The 25457-nt window shown below is 37.5% G+C and overlaps 1 protein-coding gene across 2 annotated transcripts in view; it reads left to right on the forward strand.

The window, feature by feature from the left end:
* Positions 1–896: 896 nt before the first annotated feature.
* Positions 897–25457, forward strand: part of DCAF17 (DDB1 and CUL4 associated factor 17) — a 250177-nt gene continuing 225616 nt past the window's right edge. The window contains exons 1-2 of one of the 2 annotated variants that reach the window (XM_053698428.1): positions 897–964; positions 9901–10253. In XM_053698428.1, coding sequence (XP_053554403.1) covers positions 10065–10253 — 189 coding nt within the window. In that variant the 5' untranslated portion in view covers positions 897–964; positions 9901–10064. The remainder of the gene's footprint in view (positions 965–9900; positions 10254–25457) is intronic. The other variant, XM_053698427.1, reaches the window with a different exon arrangement.

A 25457-nucleotide genomic window follows, 5' to 3' on the forward strand; every position in this document is an offset into this window, starting at 1 on the left:
ATTTTGAGAGGAAACAATGGAAAACAAACAGAAAAAAAAGAAAGAGCTTGACAGATGTGGAAAGATCATTTATTTGTAAATTGACATCTGCACACATTATTCATAGTAAATAATCGATACATAAAAAAGACTAAACAGGACAATTTAACACAGAGGAGCGCTGCTACAAATAGCTTACAATCTAAAGGAATGGGAAAGATTCACGGTCAGTAGTGAATATCCTTTTCCAATTATTAACATAGAGTAATTAACCAGTCACGGTAAGAAAGCAGCAATAACCATTTATTCTCATACAGAGAATAAACTATTCATATCAGCTGCACTTTTTATTATACATAGCTAACTGAAGAACAGATTTTCGCATAAATGATAATGACCAGTTTCACCATTTGCTCTCACGTTAGCCCATCTATGCTACACAGCGAACAGCCATCTTCTGTCACATACTGATCCCCTTCTGATAAAGCACCCTTTGTCGCCACATAGCAGCGGTTTCACACCCCTTCCTGCAACGCACACAAATTATTAATCCCCACATTACGCACAGACTGCAGTGATTAAATATCACTTAAATATTTATACTGAAGGTAATAAATTCTGTGGAAAATCACACTTGCTCCACTGGGTGCATAAAAAATGCATCACAATTTCACGTCTTTTCCCATAAGATACACGCGTACAGGACTTTATAAATTGTATATAATTACATCCAAATTAAACATTACTAGCATTAGATCTCATTCCAACAGATTTTATGAAGAAAAATAACATAAACCCCTGTGACCATAAAACAACTTCACACACACTCCTGCTAATACTGTATATCTTTCTCCTAGGCAGCTTCCTGTGGTTATTTATATCAGGTGACCATTGCAGTCACGTGACTCCTGTGACATCACAGGTCCTTTAGTTGGATGGGAACTAGCTACTCACGATTATTCATGTATTCCTGTGTTCAGGGTAGGTACCCAAGACGAGCATATACTGTCAATTATTTGAAGTCCATAACTCCTGAGACTGCTAATTTAGATGTATTTTTTTATTGGTTTATGTGAAAGCACTAAGGCTGATATGTAGTTTATATTTACTTAAAGGCACAGTCTACAATAGAATTGTTATTGTTTTAAAAGATAGATAATCCCTTTATTACCCATTCCCCATTTTTGCATAACTAACACAGTTATATTAATATACTTTTCACCTCTGTGATTACCTTGTATCTAAGAACCTTCTTCCAGCTCCCTGATCACATGACTGTGACTGTTTATTATCTATTGTCTTAATTGTGATGGGCTAAATCTTAAATACCTTTCTGTGCCTGAACACAATGTTATCTATATGGCCCACGTGTACTTTCTGTCTCTTTGTGTTGAAAAGGAATTTAAAAAGCATGGGATAAGAGGCAGCCCTCAAGGGCTTAGACATTTGCATATGAGTCTGCTTAGGTGTAGTTTCAACTAAGAACACTAAGAGAAAAAAGCAAATTTGATTATAAAAGTAAATTGGAAAGTTGATTAAAATTACATGTTCTATCTGAATAATGAAAGTTTAATTTATACTAGACTGTCCCTTTAACCCCTTAACGACCGAGGACGTGCAGGGTACATCCTAAAAAAAAAAGGCAGTTAACGCCTGAGGACGTACCCTGCACGTCCTCGGTGTGGAAAGCAGCTGGAAGCGATCCTGCTCGCTTCCAGCTGCTTTGCGGTTATTGCAGTGATGCCTCGATATGGAGGCATCCTGCAATAACCTTTTGTAGCCATTCGATGCAGAGAGAGCCACTCTGTGGCCCTCTCTGCACCGGACATCCATGGCTTACTTCGTTGGTGGGCGGGATTGTGGGCGGGGATGGCCGGGGGCGCACGCACACAGGGAGGGAGCGGATGGGAACCGCTACACTACAGAAAAATATGTATTTAAATTGGGTAAAAAAGGGCTATAAAAAGTAAAAAAAAAACATCAGTCAGGTGGTGGGGGTTGGTGTGTGTGTGTGGGGGGGAAGCTACAGATAAAACAACAACAATTTTTTCTTGCAAACTGGGTACTGGCAGACAGCTGCCAGTACCCAAGATGGCCCCAATAAGGCAGAGGGGGAGGGTTAGAGAGCTGTTTTGGGGGGGATCGGGGAGGTTGGTGGCTAAGCGGGGATCCTACACAGCTAGGGTTGCCACCCGTCCCTTAAAATACAGAACACTTATAAGTTACACATGCTGCAGGGTGTGCAGGGAGGAATCTGTAGAGTGCATATAAATAGAGCTGTCCAGAAACACAATACATGTTCCTCCCTGCACACCCTGCAGCATGTGTAACTCATAAGTGTCCAGGAAAACATGGCTGAGGTGGCAACCCTATACACAGCAGCGTATGTAAATATGCTAAAAACTTTTTATTTAAAAATATACCGTATTGTTCCGCATATAGGCCGCACCTGAATATAGGCCGCACCCTTAAAGTTTGGTGCCATTTTAAAGAAATTAAATTTTAAAGAAAATACACACATGTGTAAGTAGAGTCCCAAGGTAGGGCGCCAGCTCCCAGGGGGATCCTTTTCCACTTCCCCAAGAGTATAGAATAAAACAAAGGAAAGATGCTGCACTCCTTAGTATGGTAATTTCAAATGTGAAAAAAAACTTTATTCAGGCATTAAAGCTATAATGGCTAAATAAAAGCTTTTTCACATTTGAAATTACCATACTAAGGAGTTCAGCATCTTTCCTTTGTTTTATTTTAACAGACCAGTATTAAAGCTACAAATTTTTATTTACCGTAATAGTACAGTATTTTTATCAGGTATGATGTGAGGGGGGGAAAAAAACAGTCTCTTACCAATATCAGAGGCAAAACTGACTAACATGGGACATCCTGTGCTCCGCCCACTTCCTCCCTACCCACACTGCAATACCCATAAGGCACATTCCTATAATCACCCTATAATCATCCTTCTTGTACCGGTACTTGTATCAACTACGGACTCTGCATGCCATTCCGTTCAGAACACAGCTCCTACTGTGATGACATCATCATCTACAGCCACATCTGCCGCTCCGTCCCTGCAGACTGCAACGCCTGTGAAAGAAGCATTTAGTAACGTCTTCGGTTCACTCCTAGAAGACTGCTAATGTTACCAATACTTGCGACTAAGCATTATCAGTCTTCTAGGAGTGAACCGAAGACGTTGCTAAATGCTTCTTTCACAGGTGTTGCAGTCTGCAGGGACGGAGCGGCTGTAGATGATGATGACATCAAAGTAGGAGCTGTGTCTGAACGGAAAGGCATGCAGAGTCCGTAGTTGATACAAGTACCAGTACAAGGAGGATGATTATAGGGTGATTATAGAAATGCTTCTTTCATAGGAGCTTGGTCTTCCTCCTGCAAGTTCGGTCCAAGGAGCGTTCGTTTAGTTACTCGCTCAGGGATCACTCTAACACATAGGGCTACCATATTACTGTATACCCATACCACTGTATAAGTTACCGGTACATTCCTTACCCAGTATTTACTATAATAGGCAGTTTTAAGCAAAATAAAAAAAAAACCACAAAAAATACCGAATATAGGCCGCGCCCCGCATATAGGCCGCACTGCAACTTTAAAGGTCAAAATCAAGGGAAAAAAGTGCGGCCTATATGCGGAACAATACGGTATATATATTTTAGTACTGGCAGAATTTCTGCCAGTACTTAAGATGTCGGGGACAATTGTGGGGTGGGGGAGTGAAGGGAGCTGTTTGGGAGGGATCAGGGGGTGGGATGTGTCAGGTGGGAGGCTGATCTCTACACTAAAGCTAAAATTAACTCTGCAAGCTCCCTACAAACTACCTAATTAACCCCTTCACTGCTAGCCATAATACACGTGTGATGCGCAGCAGCATTTAGCGGCCTTCTAATTACCAAAAAGCAACGCCAAAGTCATATATGTCTGCTATTTCTGAACAAAGGGGATCCCAGAGAAGCATTTACAACCATTTGTGCCATAATTGCACAAGCTGTTTGTAAATAATTTCAGTGAGAAACCTAAAGTTTGTGAAAAAGTGAACAATTTTTTTTATTTATCTCATTTGGCGGTGAAATGGGCCTAGATCAATACTTTGGGATGTCTTCTAAAAAAAAATATATACATGTCAATGGATATTCAGGGATTCCTGAAAGATATTAGTGTTCCAATGTAACTAGCGCTAATTTTGAAAAAAAAGTGGTTAGGAAATAGCAAAGTGCTACTTGTATTTATGGCCCTATAGCTTTCAAAAAAGCAAAGAACATGTAAACATTGGGTATTTCTAAACTCAGGACAAAATTTAGAAACTATCAAGCATGGGTGTTTTTTGGTGGTTGTAGATGTGTAACAGATTTTGGGGGTCAAAGTTAGAAAAAGTGTGTTTTTTTTCCATTTTTTTCCTCATATTTTATAATTTTTTTTATAGTAAATTATAAGATATGATGAAAATAATGGTATCTTTTGAAAGTCCATTTAATGGCGAGAAAAACGGTATATAATATGTGTGGGTACAATAAATGAGTAAGAGGAAAATAGCCTTGGTCCCAAACGGACAGAAAATGGAAAAGTGATGTGGTCATTAAGGGGTTAAATATGAATTCTAGGTGTAATTTAGCTTGGGGACATTATATCACAAAAGTAATAGTTAATTTATTGGTTTGTAATTGATTTATTTTTGTGTATGTGTTAAAGAAATTTACCTAAAAAATATTGTATATCCTAGGGAGTGTGTTGCACCTAGATCAGTTCCTCAATGCTGCTATCATTGACAAGCGGATTTAATTTCTGTTACAAACTTACACCTCCATTCAATATGTTCCACCATCACTATCATCCATGAGTGGATGAAGGACATTGCTGTGCATATATTTAAAAACCATAATTAAAATAAAAAGAGATGTAGAAGCATAGTACACAATATGGCCAAAATATGCTGACTACTAATTTTTGAGTTCAGGTGTTTTAGCCACACCCCTTGCTAACAGGTGCATAAAATGCAGCACATTGCCATGAAATCTCCATAGATAAACATTGTTAGTACAATGAGTCATGCTGAAGAGCTCAGTGACTTTAGATGTGGCACTTATATAGGATAAACAAAAAACAAAGAGATAACCTGCGCCAAAATTAAACTGCTACACACACTCCAAATGGTTAATAAAGATCTCTCAAATCCTTAAGAAAAAACAATTGATACAAATTAAAAAGCCAAGGAGCGCTAACGAAAGCTAAAATGTAACTGTATTGGATAGATAAATTACGCTAATATGTCATAAATAATTCAAAAATAATAGGGCAAACGCAGAAGATTAACCACAATTGCCAAAGGAATATTTTAAAATTATCAAATGTATCTCGCGTCTATATCGACTAATGTATCAGAAGGTGCTAGATGAAAAAACACACAAACACAAAATAAATGATGCCACCTTTGCTACAAATCAAAATGGTAAAACTTCTTTATCATCTGATGCATCACTCACTAGTTCTAAACTGCCTCTGGAAGCAACATAACTGTCTACAAAGCAAGTTCCATGAAGTTATGATTTGACCAGTTTTGTTGAGTGGCCTGCTCCTCAACCCCTTTGAACACCTTTGAGATAAATTGGGATGGTGATTGTGAGCCAGTCCTTCTTGTCCAACATCCGTGCCTGATCTCACAAATACTCTTTAAGCTGAAAGGACACAAATTCCCACAGGCACACTCCAAAATCTGATGGAAAGCCTTCCCTGAAAAGTTGAAGCTGTTATAGCTGCAAAGGGAGCCCAACTCCATATTAATTTACATGGTTTTGGAATAAGATGTCAAATAAGATCATATAGGTGTGATGGTCAGGTCTTCACATACTTTAGGCCATATAGTGCAGTTTTCTCAGTTCCAGTCCTCATTACCCCCTTACAGGCCAGATCTGAACTAGCGCACATGTGAAATAATCTGCTTATTAGTAACCATGGCTACTAACCTGCTCTCAGCTGATTATTTCACCTGTGCTTTAGTTCGGATATCATGAAAATTTGACTTGTTAAGGGTCCCATGGACTGGAATTAACCTTTTAACGCCGTTATGCCATTCTATTCCGTCATAATTACACGGGGCTTTAAAGCCATTATGACGGAATAGAACGTCATAACAAACGGCTGTCCTGAAGCCCTCTGTGCTTCTAGGACTTGATCGCGGTCTGGAGGGCGTTCCTAGGGTTGTAGGGACGCCCCCCAGATGCGATCCAATAATTTAAATCTCGCGATCGTATGCTCGATCGCGTAGTTTCAATTTGTCTACATCAGAACAGGTGTTCCGATGTAGGCACTTTCACCCTGTCACTAAAGGGTTAAAAGGATAAAAAAACACCACAAATGTAATTGTTTAAAAATAAATCTCTTTATTTACCCTTCCCCAGTTTTGCATAACCAACACTATTATAGAAATATACTTTTTACCTCTGTGATTACCTTGTATCTAAGATTCTGCAGACTGCTTCCTTTTTTTTTGACAGACTTGCATTTCGGGCAAGTAGGTCTGACTCTTACCTGCAGGTGTCACTGTTCTGTTCTATCTCAGTGTAAATATTTACTACATTCCTCTCTTTTCAATCTCCTCCCCCTTCCTAAACTCCAGTGCAATACAGGGTAACAGCACATTGCAGAAAAGGTAAGTCATGGCTTAACACATGTATTCTAGGAGTCTAGGAGCCAACCAATATACTTAGGAGCCAGATTAACCCCTCAGTGACCAGACCACTTTTCCATTTTCTGACCGTTTGTGACCAGGGCTATTTTTACATTTCTGCAGTGTTTGTGTTTAGCTGTAATTTTCCTCTTACTCATTTACTGTACCCACACATATTATATACAGTTTTTCTCGCAATTAAATGGACTTTCTAAAGATACCATTATTTTCATCATATCTTATAATTTACTATAAAAAAATGATAAAATATGAGGAAAACATGGAAAAAAACACACGTTTCCTAACTTTGACCCCCAAAATCTGTTACACATCTATAACCACCAAAAAACACCCATGCTAAATAGTTTCTGAATTTTGTTCTGAGTTTAGAAATACTCAATGTTTACATGTTCTTTGCTTTTTTTGTAACTTATAGGGCCATAAATACAAGTAGCACTTTGCTATTTCCAAACCATTTTTTCTCTCAAAATTAGCAATAGTTACATTGGAACACTGATATCTGTCAGGAATCCCTGAATAATCCGTAACATGTATATATATTTTTTTTTAATATACAACCCAAAGTATTGATCTAGGCCCATTTTTGTATATTTCATGCCACCATTTCATCGCCAAATGCGATCAAATAAAAAAATTGTTAATTTTTTTCACAAACATTTTCGCAAACTTTAGGTTTCTCACTGAAATTATTTACTAACCGCTTGTGCAATTATGGCACAAATGGTTGTAAATGCTTCTCTGGGATCCCCTTTGTTCAGAAATAGCAGACTTAAATGGCTTTGGCATTGCTTTTTGGTAATTAGAAGGCCGCTAAATGCCGCTGTGCACCACACGTGTATTATGCCCAGCAGTTAAGGGGTTAATTATGGAGTTTGTAGGGTTAATTTTAGCTTTAGTGTAGTAGACGACGCAAAGTATTGAACTAGGTCCATTTTGGTATATTTCATGCCACCATTTCACCTCCAAATGCGATCAAATAAAAAAATATTGTTACATTTTTTAAAATTTTAGGTTTCTCACTGAAATAATTTACAAACAGTTAGTGCAATCATGGCACAAATGGTTGTAAATGCTTCTCTGGGATCCCTTTTATTCAGAAATAGCAGACATGTATGGCTTTGGCATTGCTTTTTGGTAATTAGAAGGCTGCTAAATGCTGCTGCGCACCACACTTGTATAATGCCCAGCATTTAAGGGGTTAATTAGGTAGCTTGCAGGGTTACTTTTTAGCTTCAGTGTAGAGATCAGCCTCCCACCTGACACATCCCACCCCCTGATCCCACTCTGACCCCCCTCAAACACCTCTCTTCCCTCCCCCACCTCACAATTGTCACCGCCATATTAGGCACTGCCATTTAAAAAAAATAAAATATTTTTTTCTAGCCATTCTGCAGTGTTGGATCCCCCCTTAGCCTCCAACCTCCCTGATCCCCCCCAAACAGCTTTATTACCCTCCCCCCTCTACCTAGTTGCCGCCACCTTGGGTACTGGCAGCTGTCTGCCAGTACCCAGATTGTTAAAAAAATTCCCTTATTTATACATAAATAAATAAAAAAAAAGCAATTTTCTGTAGTGTAGCTGTCCCCCCTCATATCCCTACCCCCTCCCAGATCCCTTTTTAAATATTTATTTGTCCCCCCCCTCCCTCTATCGCTTGGTCGTTAAGGGGTTAAGTTTTTAATAAATGTGTGTTAATATGTATGTGTATGTATGCATGTGTGTGTATATGTGTGATAATATGTGTATGTATGTGTGTGTTAATATGTGTGTGTATGTGTATTGATATGTGTGTGTATGTGTGTTGATATGTGTGTGTTAATATGTGTGTGTGATAATTTGTGTATGTGTGTGTGATATGTGATAATATGTGTGTGTTAATATGTGTATGCATGTGTATATTTGTGTGTGTGTATATGTGTGTATATATATATATATATATATATATATATATATATATATATGACTCCTTTCTAAGTGCCATCCTTTAGGAAGCATATATTATACATCAGCAGTATAAGCATGGAGCAACAGCCCCTCCAAAATAAGCATATAGACCCCAGCAGTACAGTAGAGCAGGTTCCTAGGCAGACTGACACTGTGGGAACGTACAGCAAACATCAGCGAAGACTGTACATGAACCTGTCCTCATGCACACTAAGTAAGAGCATAAAACACTGCAGAAAAATTTTCACTAAAAAATCTCATTGCAGAAAATGAAAGAAAGTTCTGCCTCTGTGGTGGTGGGTGCTCTGACAAAATGCAGAAAGACATTTGGCAGAAGGACATTTGGCCGACAGACATTTGGCCGACAGACAGAAAGCTAAAGAATGTTCCGATTTCGGCCGAGGGCAGATACTTTCCAGAGTGCTCTGTTCTAATCACAGCCTCGGGCGCCGCAACTGCCTCTGGGAACCTTACCATGGGTCCTAGGCCGCACGTTTTGTAATTCTCTGTCTGGGAAACTATCTATCTATCAAATCTATCTATTTATCTATCAAATCTATCTATCTATCGTATCTATCAAATGTATCTATTGCATCTATTGATCTATCTATCTAATCTATGTATCTATCTATCAAATCTATCTATCTCGTGGCCGGACTGTTATGTGACAGCCACTTGTGTTTCGGCCAAATGTCCGTCGGCCAAGTGTCCGTCGGCCAAAAGTCCGGCCACGGTGGTGGTGAGTGTAGTTTGGCTATTGAAAAACAATTGCAGCAATATAATTACAAGGTGCTTAGTGTCCCATTAAAGGTCTATTATAGAAAAAAAATAAATTGTTAGAGCTTTTTTTTACTCCTGGAAATGGGTTAAACATATAGTATGTGTACCACTCGGCAAATTGCTGCTGCTGGTCCCAAGTTTTAGTCACACAGTTGAGTTGTGTGATTAACGCTGTTGATTGGTTAAGTTGTGGTTTCTATTGAGGATCAGCGGTGCTCTGCAGATCCTGAGCCATACTTCTATGTGTCAAACTCCTTTACAGGGGTTAAACATAGCATTGCAAGGTTGCTAGTGTTACAATTACATGCTGTAATTAAAGCATGTATTTTTTTTTTTTTTTTTTTTTACTAGAATGGCCCTTTAACAAACTGTTGCAAAAAGGATAGATAATTGCCAAATCTGAGATACTTATTTACATTTTTTTGATAGCTTAACCACATAAATAAACATGAACCTAAATTAACTATATACTATACATCTTTGTTTTTTTACAGCCTAGCAAAGGATTTGACACCAATGAAATGCACTTAACAGGATGGAATTACAGTATATTATAATATATTCTGAGTACCTGCGATAGACTCTTAAACACTGACTACGCTAATCAGATAATAGCTGGATGTTTTAGTTAAAATACACATAAGTGCTGTGACTGAAAATGAGAGAAGAAGTGCATCCAGGTTTAACCCTTCATCAGTCATCTGTATGTAAAAAAGCCTCTCAAAGGAAAAATACTTTAAAGAATGTGTGTTCTGTTATCTCCACAAGACCTCTGGGTTCCTTCACAAACAGTGCTGGGGATCTGCTAAGACAAAATATGGACATTCTTAGGAAACTTGTGTGTCAGGTAAATGATTATATTGCAGTCAAAAGAAAACGAATTTATTCAAAATGCTGGATGTATTGGTTTCTGCCATATTTGTAGTACATAAACCATGTTCTTTTGTTATGTGTATTGGTCTAATGCAGGGGGGGGGGCAGATTTTCAGGATATCTGAACTGGAGCACAGGTGATATAATCAGCAGATTAGTAAACATTGTTATTAAAGGGACATGAAACCCCCAAAAATATTTCATGATTCAGATAGAGCATACAATTTTAAACAACTTTTCAATTTACTTCTATTTTCTACTTCACTTGGTTCTCTTGGTATCCTTTGTTGAAAAGCATATCTAGGTAGGGCTCAGGAGCTGGGAGCTAGCTGCTGATTGGTGGCTGCACATATATACCTCTTGCCATTGGTTTATCAATATGTTCAGCTAGCTCCCACTAGTGCATTGCTGCTCCTTCAATAAAGGATATCAAGAGAATGAAGCAAAATTGATAATAGAAGTCAATTAAAAAGTTGTTTAAAATCATATGCTCTATCTGAATCATGAAAGAACAATATTGGATTTCATGTCCCTTTAACCTGATCTCACCAAGGTAATCCTGCAAATCTTGCCTTTTACGGAGGCCTGAGGACAGGTTAGAAAACACCTGGTCTAAGGAACCTAAAGTGATAGCTGAAAAAAAAAAAAAAAAGTTGCAATTATTCATTTACTGAGTTCACGTGTATCCTTTGTTGAAATTGATTTTTTCAGCTATATGGCAACATAGTTTGGAAAAAAAAGTCTGTAACAATATTTATACAAATGAAAGCCCTGCTGCCAGGTCAGCGCTTGAGACATGCACACTCTTGAACCAATCTAGGTTTGCTGTCTTGAAAATGAGTTTAAAAAAAATATTGAATTCTCTGTCTGAATACTGAATTTTTTATTTTTACTTTCATGTCCCTTTGATTAAATGATTAATAATCGCCATGATTACATCTTTTTGCAGAAAGATAACATTGTGGGACAGATTACAAATGGTGCGCTAATGATAGTGCTTGTGCAATAACCAGTTTCGCTTGACCACGCTACCACTGGTATACAACTTTGATATTACAAGTAGGTGGTAAAGCATGAAAACCAGAGAAAGGTTATTGTGGCCAACTTCACTCGAGCACAACCGATACTTTCAATGGATACTGCTAATTTACACTGGCATTAAAAGTTGAAGGTTATAGTTTGCTCTTGAGTGAAAACCGAAACTGCTCTAGAATATTTAGTGAGACTTCAGACCTGAAGTAAACTGTAAGGGTTAAAAACAGTTGCACAAAACACATGTACAACACATTAAAATAAAGTATTACACACTTACAGTATATACACTTGTAAAAATAAATAAATCATATTAATAAAAATGTTTTAAAGTAATATATTATATGGCAAAGTGCTTGACTAGTGTGTATATATATATATATATATATATGTGTGTGTGTGTATATATATATATATGTGTGTGTGTGTGTATATATATATATATATATACTGTATATGCATTTGTGATTGGCTGATCTCTGTCACATGATACAGGAGGAGTGAAAATAGATATCTACTACTCATTTTAAGTTCAGACTAAGTGCTATTGCATTGTCTTGTTATCTTGCATTTGTTAATTATGCAAATTTACTGTATTGACTGGTCCTTTTAATCCCTTTTAAGGGTTTGATTTATCAAACCCTTCTCCTCCTGGCGAGATTAACAGCTCTTGCTCACGTGTGATTGGCTGTGCGTGGGCAGCGTGTGGATTGCTGCCCGCCATAGCAGGAAATAGTGCTGCCATCTAGGTCTCTTGCAAATGGATAACATTCTTGTAAAACTGCTGCCATATAGTGCTCCAGAAATGGGCCAGCTCCTAAGCATACGTCCCTGCTTTTCAACAAAAGATACCAACAGAATCGAGAAAAATTGCATGCTCTATTTGAATCATGAAAAAAAAAATATTTGGGTTTCAAAACAAAAGCACAAACTGTTTGAAAAGAGGTAGAACTAGACAAAGGTAGACTATCATTGTCTATAACATTCTGTTATTCACTCTTTCAGAAACTTTGCATTGAAATGCAAAAATGTCAACATATCCACATGCTCCTTGCTGAAGCTGGCTCTCTTTTTGCAAGCTATGTTGCCTGCAGCAGAAAAGAGGCGCTCAGGTGGTGTTAAGATGCAATTTAGTTAATCCGTAAAGGTAAAATACCCAAATTATATTGAAATATCTATATGCAGTGATAAATAACCTGCTATGAGGATAGGGAAAAAATATATAGTCCTATCTTAAAATTACAGGTATATACTTAAAGAGGTTGAATTTGGTACATATAACAATTTTATTAAAAATATAAAATACAAATAATTTAAAAAAAGGTTTAAATGCTAAGGACTATTTATCAATAACAGAAAAAAGTTATCTATATAGTACATATAGGGGCAGATTACAAGTGGAGCACTATTTAACTCCCCTGCTCGAACATTAACTGCGCTAGAAGTAAACTTTTTGCACTCGTATTTTGAGTTGAAAGTAAAAAGTTACCGCTCACGCGCTAAACCGATGTGCGCAAAAATACCCCATAGAAGTCAATGGAGAAAAAAAAGTGGAAAAGAAAACTAACACTCCACTCTTGCTCTAACCCGAACACATATTCTCGAGGGCACTAACCTGATAAAAAAATGAATATTTCTCATTCCAATGTTCTTCACATAGCAGAATGTTCTATTTATTCATAAATACATGGGAAAAAAGAGAGTGCACCCTCTTCGAATTCTATGGTTTTAATAATAATAATAATAATAATAATTTGCGATTTATATAGCGCTTTTCTCCCTGTGAGACTCAAAGCACTTTACAAATATACCAACATAAGACATAAAAGTTAGGAGTTTCTGAAGGTCAGATAAGTGGACTGAATGCCTGATGGAAGAGGTGTGTCTTTAGCTTTTTTTTAAAAGTCTGTAAGGACGATGCCTCTCTGATTACGCACGGTAAAGAGTTCCAGAAAGTAGGGGCAGCGTGGCCGAATGCTCTGGAGCCTGAGTTTGTCCTTATACTTGGCACTGAGAGGAGGGATGTGTTGGCTGACCTAAGTGAACGGGATGGGATGTAGGGTGTCAGGAGCTCTTTCAGGTACTGTGGGCCTTGGTTGTTTAAGGCTTTGAAGGTCAGTAGGTCAATTTTAAAATATGTTCGCCATTTAATTGGAAGCCAATGCAGGGAGTGGAGAACAGGTGTTATGTGGCAGGAGTGAGTTTGATTGGTCAATAGTCTGGCTGCTGCGTTTTGTACTGTCTGAAGGCGATGGATTTTTTTTTTTTTGGGAGGCCCAAGTAAAGTGCATTGCAGTAATCTAGCCTAGAGGATACAAATGCATGGATTAATGTTGGCATATCATCCGGTGGAATGAGGTGTTGTATCCTGGCTATGTTTTTCAGATGAAAGTAGGCAGATTTTATTACGGAGGAAATCTGCTGTTTAAAAGATAGTCCAGCATCAATCGGCACTCCGAGGTTTTGTACCTTTTGCTGAACTAGCGAGTTTAGAGCCTCCAAGCTCCAGGCCAGTTGGGTGATCGTGGGATATTTTTGATGCCCGGGGTCCCCTCACTAAGAGTACCTCTGTTTTGTCCGGGTTCACTTTGAGACAGCTAGCATTCATCCATTCTATGAGGTCTTTTAAGCAATTGTTTATGCGCATTGTTGGGTTTGTAGTATCTGGAGCAAAGGAGAAGTAGAGTTGTGTGTCATCAGCGTAACAATGATACCTTAGGCCATGTTGGGTAATGATGTCCCTCAGTGGTAGTAAGTAAATTGCGAATAGCATGGGAGACAGGATAGATCCTTGTGGAACTCCGCAGGACAGTTCTGTTGGTGCTGATGAGCTTGATCCTGATATTACTCTCTGTGATCTACCAGCGAGGAAAGATTTAAACCAGTTAAGGACTGTGCCTCCTAGACCACAGATGTACTGCAAGCGCTCTATTAGAATCCTATGGTCAATGGTGTCAAATGCAGCTGAGAGATCCAGGAGGATTAGAATGGAGTAATCACCTTTGTCTCTTGCCATGAGGAGATCATTTAGCACTCGGACTAGCGCTGTTTCAGTGCTGTGGCGGCATCTGAAGCCTGACTGGAAAGGATCGAATATGTTTAGGCGTGATAGATGGACTTCCAGTTGAGTTGCCACTACTTTTTCAATTACTTTCCCCAGAAATGGGAGGTTGGATACTGGTCTGTAATTAGTCATGCAGTCTGGGTCTAATAAAGGTTTCTTTAGGAGTGGTTTTACCACAGCTTCTTTTAGAGGATCTGGGAAGTCTCCTGTTTTTAGTGAACACTGCACTATTTTTGTGAGGACTGGGGCGAGTGTTTCAATGCATCCAGATATGAGCTGAGTTGGAGTAGGGTCTAAGTCACACGTAGTAGGGTGCAACTTTTGTATGGTGTTTTTAACTCCTTTTATATCCACATTTGTAAAAGTGGCCCATAAACTGGGGCAATCTGGCATTCCATTGTAGTTGTTCTGGTGTGTAACTGTTTGGCCTGCTGTGATAGCGGTTCGGATTGAGGAAATCTTGTCTCTGAAGAAGTTCGCAAATGCTTCACATTTATCCTGAGAAAAGTTGGTAGGGCTAAGCATGCATGCTGGTTTGCAGAGCCTTTCTACTGTGCGAAACAGTTGCCTGGGTCTATTGTGGGAGAGTGCAATTTCGTGTGATAAAAATGAAGATTTTTTCTGAGTTATCTTGGATTGATATTTATTTAGATGTTTGGTAAGAGCAGCTTTATCCTCTGGATCATGTGTTCTGCGCCACTTTCTCTCAAGCTTACGTCCTGTTCTTTTCATTTCTCTGATGGAGCTATCAAACCACGGTGCATTGTTGTGGGTTTGGACAGTGCATATGCAAGATGGTGCAATGCTTTCTAGGGTGTCTCTCATGGTTTTGTTGTAGAGTCGGACTAAGGAGCTGGGGTCTTCACAGGTGCCCATTAGTTCACTTAGATCCATATGTGATGCTACATCCAGTGGTGTCACCCCTTTTAATGAGCAGTGTTTGACCAGGTTCTGAGGCTGGTGTCTGGTTGATTGTGATACAATGGAGAAGTGAATGGAGTGGTGGTCTGACCAGGTAACTGGGTTTACAGTTACTGGTGACACTTCTAGTCCAGACTGAAACACTAGATCTAGTGTATGACCTTTTCTGTGGGTGGGAGTGGTGACGATTTGTGTAAAGCCGAGTGTACTCATCAAGCTGAGGAGATCCTGCCCAAGCAGGGATAGAGTATTGTCGATCCAAGTGTTGAAGTCTCCTAATATAAGCCATCTGGGGTGTTCAAGGATTTAGCCAGCCAAAAGGTCTGGGAGTTCCTGAAGAAATCTCTTCCCATCTCCTGGGGGTCTGTATATTAGCAGTATTCGGAATCCTCTCTCTATTGAGAGGCTGGCAGCTACACATTCAAAAGATTGGGTTTTGTGGACTGATATTGGTCTGGGATTTAAGGATGATTTTGCACAGATCATAACTCCGCCTCCCTTGCGATCTTGTCTCGGGCAGTGGAACACTGTGTAATTGTCTGGAATAGCTGCCTCTAGAATAGGCCCTGCATTTTCATCTAACCATGATTCTGTGATGCATGCTAATTTGCATGTTTCAATAAGGTCGGAAATAATAGCTGTTTTGTTCTTTATTGATCTGGCATTGCATAGGATTGCTCTGATAGGACAGTATTGGGATTCTGAGTTTTTGCTCTGTACTTTGGAGACAGCGTGTCTTCTAATAGGGATCACACAAAGAGATTTTCTTGATTTGATAGTGCGGTTTTTGTGGCTTTTAGGTTGGATCACTTCAATTGGGCTTGTGGGTGGACAGGGTGGTGGGGCAGCTGTGATAGTGTCAGGATATAGAACTTTAAATTTTGATTTTCCTCCACGACAGCCCCTGTCAGTCCCTTTGAAAATGCTGAGTGATTTTATTTATTTATTTATTTATTTATTTATTTATTTTCCAAAAGGTTTATTGATTTTATATATCAAATACAGTTCTAAGCAATCAATCTTTCCAGTTTTTTAACAAGGTCATAATATAAAATTTTCATAATCTATACTTTTTGTTTCAACTAATATTTAATAAAATATATATTTGCTCTACTTTGACCACAGAAAAATTAAATCTTATAGGGAGAATACCGGTCAATGAAACATAACAATCACAATAATATAAGAAGGTATACCATTTTCCCCTCTCTATTATCAAGAAGAAAGAAAGAAAAAAAGAAAAAAACTAACAAACCTCTTGTCCTTTCTCCTTTTCAACCACAGAAACAACAACAAAAATCTATCTATCTATATTGATACCTTTCCCCCTAAGTTCTATATAAGAGACAATCAGTTTGAATTTATAACATCTTGAGACGCATAAAAATAACTAAATCTCCCCCCCCAACAAAACAAAACAAAAGAAAACAAAGCACAACAACAATAAGAGGAAAAAAAAAAAGACTTTTCTCTCCTCTTTCCCCCCTCTCTGTGATCTAATCTAGTCAGGCTCTTCAAAAAGCCATTCCCCTCTCAACCTACAGTTTTCCATATAGACTGTATTTTTGAAGTTTCTAATTATTTTCTTCTGCTCTTCAATCTCCCTAGTTTTAATCCAGTTCTCCCATTTATTAAAAAAACGTGTTGTATTAATGTCAATGTGGTATAAAGTATCTTGTAATTCTATAAGAAATTGGTGATGAATAATTTCCCCAAGATTCCCAAAGGAGGGTGATTTAACCTGTTTCCATCCTTTTAATATAAGATTCCTTGCTAACAAAATTACCATCGTTATGAATTTCCGATTTTGCAACTGTTCTTTTTGATAGTGGAAAAAAAAGATCTGTTCTGGTTGTAAGAGCATTGAGTTTGATAAACTTTGCTCAACCAATAATTTATCTTTCCTCAGAATCTTTGTATCTTGGGGCAAAGCCAAAAGCTATGAATCAAATTTGTCTTTGGTTGTCTACATTTGGTACACAACGTTCCTTCCCCCATACCACCCCATTTGGCAATCTTCTCAGGTGTGATATACACCATCCACATTAACTTTACATGCTGTTCACGCATAGGGATAGCTAGTGATGCTTCCTCCACTCTCTCCACACTTTTTAATATTAATTGCGTGGTTAGATTCGGAAAGTACAATTCCCTCCATTTTGCAGTTCCAGATTCAATATATTGTTTATAATTTATATTATTTATTAGATTATATAACAAAGATATTGAATATTTGCCACTTTTAATAAGATTAATTACCGGAACTAGTGGTAAGAGATCCCAGTTATTCCCTTGTATTTGTATTAATTTCAGGCAATAATGCCTGATTTGTAAAAACGAGAAAAAATGTTTCTCTGAGAGGAGATATTTATTTTTAATTATTTCGAAATCTTCAATCTGAATTATACCCTGGTTATTTTTTGTTAATTGAATAACGTTAGATAATCCCTTTTCTTGCCAGACTGAAAATATTTTAGAGGAGAGACCCTGTTTGAATTCTGAATTTCCTTTGATAGATAACTAACGTGTTGCATAGGGATATATACCTAAATATTTACATGTTCTGTGCCATGCTACAACTGTGTCCCTAAACAGATCTATTCTTTTGACATATGGTGGGAGATTTTTAACCTCTAGATGGAGAATATTTTTTAAATATAAAGGTTTTATTAAACCATTTTCTATCTCTGGTAAGGTAAAATGATTACTCTCCAAGAGCCAGTCTAGAGCAATCTTTGTCACTGCCACAAGGTTGTATATTATTAAATTAGGGAGACCCAGGCCCAGATATTCTTTTTTAAGTACTAATTTTTGATAGCTAAGTCTAGGCCTACTGTTCGTCCATATATATTCCTTAACTGCCTGATTAGATATCTTAATCTCGTGTTTCCTAATTAGAAGAGGAATGTTCTGAAAAAGATACAATAACCTTGGGAGTGCTATCATCTTAAGTAAATTTATTTTACCAGAGATAGAAAGTGGAAGAGAGGTCCATCTTTTGAGGGTTTCACAAAATTGTCTAATACCATTGCCAATATTCAGAGCATACCATTCTGTAGGATCACTAGATATTTTAACCCCCAGATATGTCATATATTTAGTTACTTCTTTAAATATTTTTGTTTTTTTGAAGCCATAATACTTCAGATTTAGACTGATTAATATGATACCCTGAAAAAGAGCCGTAATTTTCTATAATCTGGCATATTTTGTTAAAGTTTTTATTTGAATTTCTAGAGAATACCAATAGATCGTCTGCATAGACCGCCAACTGTATTCTCTTACCACCCATCTCAATCCCTTGTATATTATTTCTCAAAGCAATCAATAAAGGTTCCAAAGCAATATTAAAAATCAAGGGCGACAAAGGACATCCCTGCCTTGTCCCTCTTAAGAGGGGGAAGTAGGATGTTTTGTTACCATTAATAATTATCGCAGCCCTAGACTCACTATAAAGTTTCTTGATTAAGTTAAGACTATTACCTGTATATCCAAATTTTATAAGAGAAGTAACAAGGTTGTCCCATGTGACAGAATCAAAAGCTTTGCTTGCATCCAGTGATACTATTGAAATATCCTCTTTATTAGCTTTTTTATTATATTTGTCATTATACCATTGGTCTGAGATTGTTAAAAAGACTTTCCTTAAGTTAACATTTGAAGACCTTCCTGTCATGAAACCTGTTTGATCAGGGTGTATTATTGTGTCCAGTGAAACCTGTATCCTTTTAGCTAATATACTAGTCATTATTTTATAATCAATGTTGAGTAGTGAGATGGGTCTATAAGAGTCTATTAGTTGTGGATCTTTTCCCGGTTTAGGTATGACTATTATTGTAGATTCGTTAAAGTCAGCTGATGGTTCCAATTGTCCACTCCAGAGCCCATTCAGCAGAGCATTTAATGTAGGGGTTATTTCCTCTATAAGAATTTTGTAAAACTCGGATGGGAGGCCATCCGGACCTGCCGCTTTATTATTTGCCATTGTTTTGATTATTTGTCTTATTTCATTTTCTGTAATAGGTTCATTAATTTTTGTTAGACAATTACTTTCTAGCTTTGGAACTGTCAAAGATTTCCAAAATGTCTCCTTTATAGTAAAATTAATATGCTGTGCTGAATAGAGCTCCGTAAAGTATTCAAGGAAGGCCTTTTGTATGTCCTCTGTCTGAGTCCATATATGATCTTTATTTTTAATTTTTTTTATAAAACTTTTAGTTTTATGATTTTTATCAATTTGTGCTAGAAAGCTGCCCACCTTGTTACCATACCTATAAAACTGTGCGCAGGATTTTATATTTTCTCTGATTTCATTTTGCATAAGGTAATTGTCTCTATCTTTTTTAGCCTGAATATATTGTTGCCAATTATCTGCAGTTTTTGCCTGAATATATCTAGAATATTTGTTAATCAAACAATTAGTTATCTGCTGTCTATATGCATACGTTTTTTTATTTTGTTTTATTTGGTATGCCAGAATTTCGCCTCTTAATACAGCTTTCGCGGCGTTCCAATATATATGAGTTTTATCAAAAGAACTGTTGTTAAACTGTTTATATTCAGCCCATTTAGATTTTAGAAAATTTATAAACTTACTATTTTTTGCTAAATATTTCGGAAAGAAGAACTGATTGGATTTCCGACTCTTTTGTTTAGGATCTAATGTGATTGAGATAGGGGCATGGTCTGATATAGTTATTATGTCAATAAGTGTTTCATGGATACAATCTGTTAACTTCTCTGAAGTAAGGAAATAATCTATTCTAGATAAAGTTTTTTTTTATTTCGAGAGACATGTATACTCTCTTTCATCAGGATGTCTGATTCTATATATATCAATTAGTTTTAAATCTTGCTGAAACCTCTTAATAAGAAGGGACTCTCTTTTTCTTCTCGCTATTGTAGATTTATCTAGTAATTTTTGCCTTGTTGCTTGCTCTACGTTGCCTCTACTTCTATCTACTATAGTATTGGGAGCAATATTAAAATCTCCTCCAATAATTATAGTATTTGTGGAGTGTATTAGCAGTTTATCCCGCAAACTTTGCCAGAAGTCTACATCCTCATCATTTGGGCCATATACATTGCATATGACAATCTTCCTATCCGCAATTTCAACTTCTAATATGATATATCTTCCTTCCTCATCTCTCTCTAATTTATCAATTTTATAGTCTACTCCTTTTTTCCTTTGGTGCCCTGTGGTGTATATAACCTCTTTGACCCATCCCCCTTTTAATTTGATGGCCTCTTCCCCTTTTAGGTGTGTTTCCTGCAAGAGCAGTATCTGAGCACCTAATTTTTTTGCGTATCTCAAAATGGATTTACGTTTCATGGGTGATGTAATTCCCACTTTGTTCCACGAAACTACTTTAAGACTCATTTTCTCTAATCTGTGGGTTTAGCTATTTCTAATGTGATTCATCCATAACTATAAAGTGTTTGCGGGATAAGGCACCGGTAATAGCAAACAAAAGAGAAAAAAAATAAAGAGAAGGGGGGAGAGGAGGAGAGAAGAAGAAGAGAAAAAAAAAAAACACAAACCTATCACTGTAAGTTACCAAAACTTCATTAATTCCCTTTATTTCACTGGAGGTCTTCCTCTTTCCTTCCAGTTTCCCCTTAAAGGGGATTTTTTTCCCCATAGCTTAATTTTATTCTGAACATTTTTCTAAAAACGAAATTTATATACATTACACTCTTTTATGTGTTAAGCATACAAAATAAAACCAGTACCAAAAGATTTAAAGAAAGCAGGGACAGGGTTCATGTTGCAAGACCTTGTTGTCTCTCTAAGCTGTCTTTATGATCTTTGAGAAACTCATTTACTTCCTCTACGTCTGTGAATACCCTATTCCCTGTAGTAGTGTGTATATTAAGTCTAGCTGGGTATAAAACTCTGACCCTCCAACCTTCTTGTATTAGTTTGGTACATATTGGCGCAAGAGTTTGCCGTTTATTAGATGTCTCATAAGAAAAGTCATTAAATAATAAGAGTTTCCTACCCTTATAATTAATTTCTCCATTTGCCTTCTGATAGGCGTTCATAATTTTGACTTTTTCCTGAAAATTCAGCAGTTTCATAATAACCGGTCTACCTGTTTTATTCCTTCCCTCCTCTTGTCTTTCTGGGCCTATTCTATGTATTCTCTCAATTGTTATATTTTGAGTTTCTACTCCAATATTTAATAGACCCATTAAATCTACCTCCACAAATCTCTTAAGATCTTTCTCCTGGATATCCTCCGTCAGGCCAATAAGGCGCAAGTTATTTCTTCTGGCCCTGTTTTCTAGGTCCTCAAGTTTATTTTTCATGTTTTCAATCTGGGTGGACATAGTGCGTAGTGTCTGTTCCCTCTGTAGGGCCCCATCCTCAATATCTGATATTCTTTGTTCTGCATATTTGAGTCTGGTTGCAAATTGTTTTACTTCAAGTGTTAGTGAGGTGATATTATTTTGAATTAAGTCAAACTTGGGTGTAAATAGTGCGTCAAGCTGCTTAATTAATTCTTCATTGTTAGAGCTTTGTGCAAGATTTATTTCCCCCATTCCCCCCTGTGCTTCTTGTGAAATTCTGTTCCCTTTTTTTTCTTGATTTTTACTTCGGGAAGACATACCTGGTGAGGTGATTTTGCTTTTGTTTAAATATTTTTCCATAAATATATGTGTTCTCCTCCTTTACCCCTCAGTTAAGTGATATCCCCTTGTGTTTAAGAAATGTGACTATATGTTAGTAGATAATACCAGACTATGTAATTGTTCTTGAGGGATTTTTAGGCCCGCCTCTATTAGTAAGGGGATGCAGATTACTTTTCCAAGTTAAATTAAATTGTAGACTACCCCTTTAGGTAGACATAGACATATTTGTTCGTATTTGCTATTTTCCCTTCTACCTTCAGCTATATAAGCTGGGTATATGATGTTCAGGTTTTACTTATGACTATCAAATCCGAGGTCCTTCACCAGACTAATTTAAAATCTTGACGCCTGCTTAGATGGGAAGGTTATATGTGAGTGAGTTTAAATTATACCTTCCAAAGTTTTAATACTGTATGTATTAAACCTATTTTACGTAATTTCTTGAATTCAGGCTTAACCCAAATTACATTGATTATCTTTTACCACACCTTTATATATAAAAAACTCTAAAGTTGCTTTTAGTTCTCTATCAAACTTATCAACCTCAAAAAGAAATTGTTTTTTTATTAAGGGTCTCTAAGAGCAAGTTCATATAGAGTAGTTCAGTGTTAAACTAATTTTGTCAGGTTGAGACTTGGAAGTGAGGTTTTTCTACTATTCCAAACTATTTATAGCTTATGGAGTTTTAATGACCCTTAATTTAACTCTCCTCTTCTACCAAGTCTTATTTACAGGGCCTTGTGTACAGTCGATAAATATAAATACTTAGGAAAATATAGAACCTTAGCCCAAGAGAAAAGACACTAATAGGTTTCTATTCCTTATAGAATATAAAGCAAAGATAGCACCTGCAAATTTGAATCCTGAGATGGTTTTTTATCTTGGGGAATAGAGCTAGCTCATTTATATATTGTCACCTTTTTCACCTTGGCTTTAAACCCTGTATTGCTTTACAAAGTACAGCATACCGAAATATCCTAAATATCTAAATGTAAGACATGTATAGTATCACTTGATATTACAATCATTTACATATTATCATGGTTTTTGACCCTATAACAAAATTATCAAGCAAAAAACATCAAAAATCATGAATGATATAACTCTTTTAACCCAGGGTTACCCCCAGGGCCATGTTCGGTAAAAGTTCCTTTGACCAGTATCTTTGTACAAGAGAACTAATTGTTCCACTACTGGTGTTATTATAGCAGAAGTTGCTTGAAAATGTTTATAATTCCCACTTCTTATTTCAGTAAGCAAGCAATGAAAAAAAAGAAAACGTCTCTCTGGGCTTTCTTTTCCCTTCTTTTTTTTTTTTTCCTTTCTTCTCTTTTTCCCTTCTTTCTCCACCCCCTCTCTCACTCCTCTTCTTTCTCTCTCTTTCCTTTTTTTCCAGCAGCAAGCCCAGCTAATAGTCTATGCTTTAGCAGATCTCCTTTTCTTTTTCTTCTCTCTTTCCCCTTTTAGACCAATTGCTTGCTCTTCTTTCCTTTGTAAGTGCTCTCTTTACCTTGCTTTCTTACAGGGGAGGCATTAATTGCTCATGTATTGGTAACCTTCAGTCAGGACCTTTACTCTTCTGGGGGTTGCGCTGCACTGGGAGGGGTGGGGGGGGGATAAGTAACCTATGTCAGGCCCTACTCTCGCAGGAGCTCTAGTATGTTCACAATATGGCTCTACACCTGACACCCCCCCCTCTTCCATTTGTATGCAGTCACTGTTTCAGCAAAGTTATTAAATAAAAAAAAAAATCAAAGTTATCTTGTTCTGTAGCGTTGTTTCTAAAATCTGTGGTTCCTCCGCACAGCAGGACTTTCTCTCCTGCAACTCCTCCAGGTATATAGACTTACTGGCAGGTCGAGGTGATGTTATGCTCAGGATCCCTTTGAGCTGTTTCCTGAGCTGGCAGACAAGAAACACTTGTCTCTTTTCCTCCTGGGCCAAGAAGTTGATGTCTGTGACACCTTTCCCACTGCTACGTCCGCTCACCAACTGCTCCTTGGGTGGGCAGCGTGTGTCTCTGGGGGCTCTCGTAACAGTCACTGTAGATGGGCCGTATAGGCCGATGTCAGCAGGCTCTGCAGGGCTCTCGGCCTCCTTAACGGCAGCTACGGGTCCTGGGCTGGGTGAATTGGGCCCGCCTATAGGCACTCGATGCCGCGGCTCCTTTCTTAGGCCTCTAGAAGCAGGCAGCGTACTTCACACGCGTCTGTTTACTTGGCCCCTCCTACCGGAAGTCTCATTTTCTGTGATTTTTTTTTATGCTGAGTGATTTTAGGGTAGCCACTAGTGAGGGACTGAGTGCTGCGACCGCTTTTTGGGGTCTTAAGGAGTGCAGATGTGAGGGTGTATAGGTGGTCATTACCTCTGCAGTGAAGGGGTTAAAATAGCTTCTAGTATTTGTAGGAATGTTAGCAGTGGGGGCTGGTTACATTGCCCTGCTCTATAGTATTCAGGCCAGATCGAGGTGTGAGATTTTGCACTTTAGGCTGCATTGTAGATAACAGATAAGAAAGCATGCAAGGGTTTTAAAACCAATGTATTTTAGTAAAATAGACTTCATCAATTAGTTTTTCTTGTGTTTAGAAATGAAATCTGAGCATTGCTAAATGGATGATTAAATCTAAAACTCAATTTGTGCATGGGTTGAGTCTGTGTTTTTTTTTTTTTTTTTTTTAGTTTAAGTGTACCTTGGAAATACCTGTTACACTATGCAAGCGTAACTCTAGGGGGCGCTAGAAGAAATATATAAAACAATCTGTAGGATAATACTGAAGTATAGTAAAAACAATAAAAAACTTAAAAATAATATAAAATGATCAGATAATAATGTATGAAGACAAAATAATAATGACAATTACAGAAAAAATGAGACATGGACTCTCATCAAATGTGATGTGATGAGATCAATATAAACAGAAAATGCAGCTTAAAACAATATATAACAAATAAATAGTATTAAGTCTTTAATAAGTTCTTATCTGTATATGATATTGATGCTCAGACAGTCCCAAGATTAGGAGGGCACTTCAGAGGTTTATTAGTCCTCCTGGGTAGCACATATATAAGATTCTCCCTTAGATCCAGAAGTCAGCTCCTTGTCACAAAACCAGTCTGGGTAAATACTCTCTCTGTGCAAAGAAAATCACAAAGACAAGGGCGCCTCCTCGTGTGATATAGTTTGGACAAATGTAAAAAAAAGGTGAATACAGATTTTATACTCACAAGTAAAGCAGCACTCTGTTGTGCTTATAGAGGCAGACTGGGAGTTCAGTGTCCCAGTTCACTGACCAAGGCAGTGCAACAAATCACTCCAGGGTAGATTTCAATCAAGCTCAGGCTCTCAGCAAAGAGTTAAAATACCATAGTTTAATGGTGCAGTAAAATACAATATAAAATGTCACAAATGTGACCGTAACAATGGATAAACAAGCAACTAGTTTCTCAGATCTCTGTCTGTTTCCTCAGGCTTCTATCCAAAGACTGAGAGCTCTGGCTTATAAATGCTAAATGACCACTCTA

Source organism: Bombina bombina, chromosome 1, assembly GCF_027579735.1.
Source record: "Bombina bombina isolate aBomBom1 chromosome 1, aBomBom1.pri, whole genome shotgun sequence".
NCBI classification, from domain to species: Eukaryota; Metazoa; Chordata; class Amphibia; order Anura; family Bombinatoridae; genus Bombina; species Bombina bombina.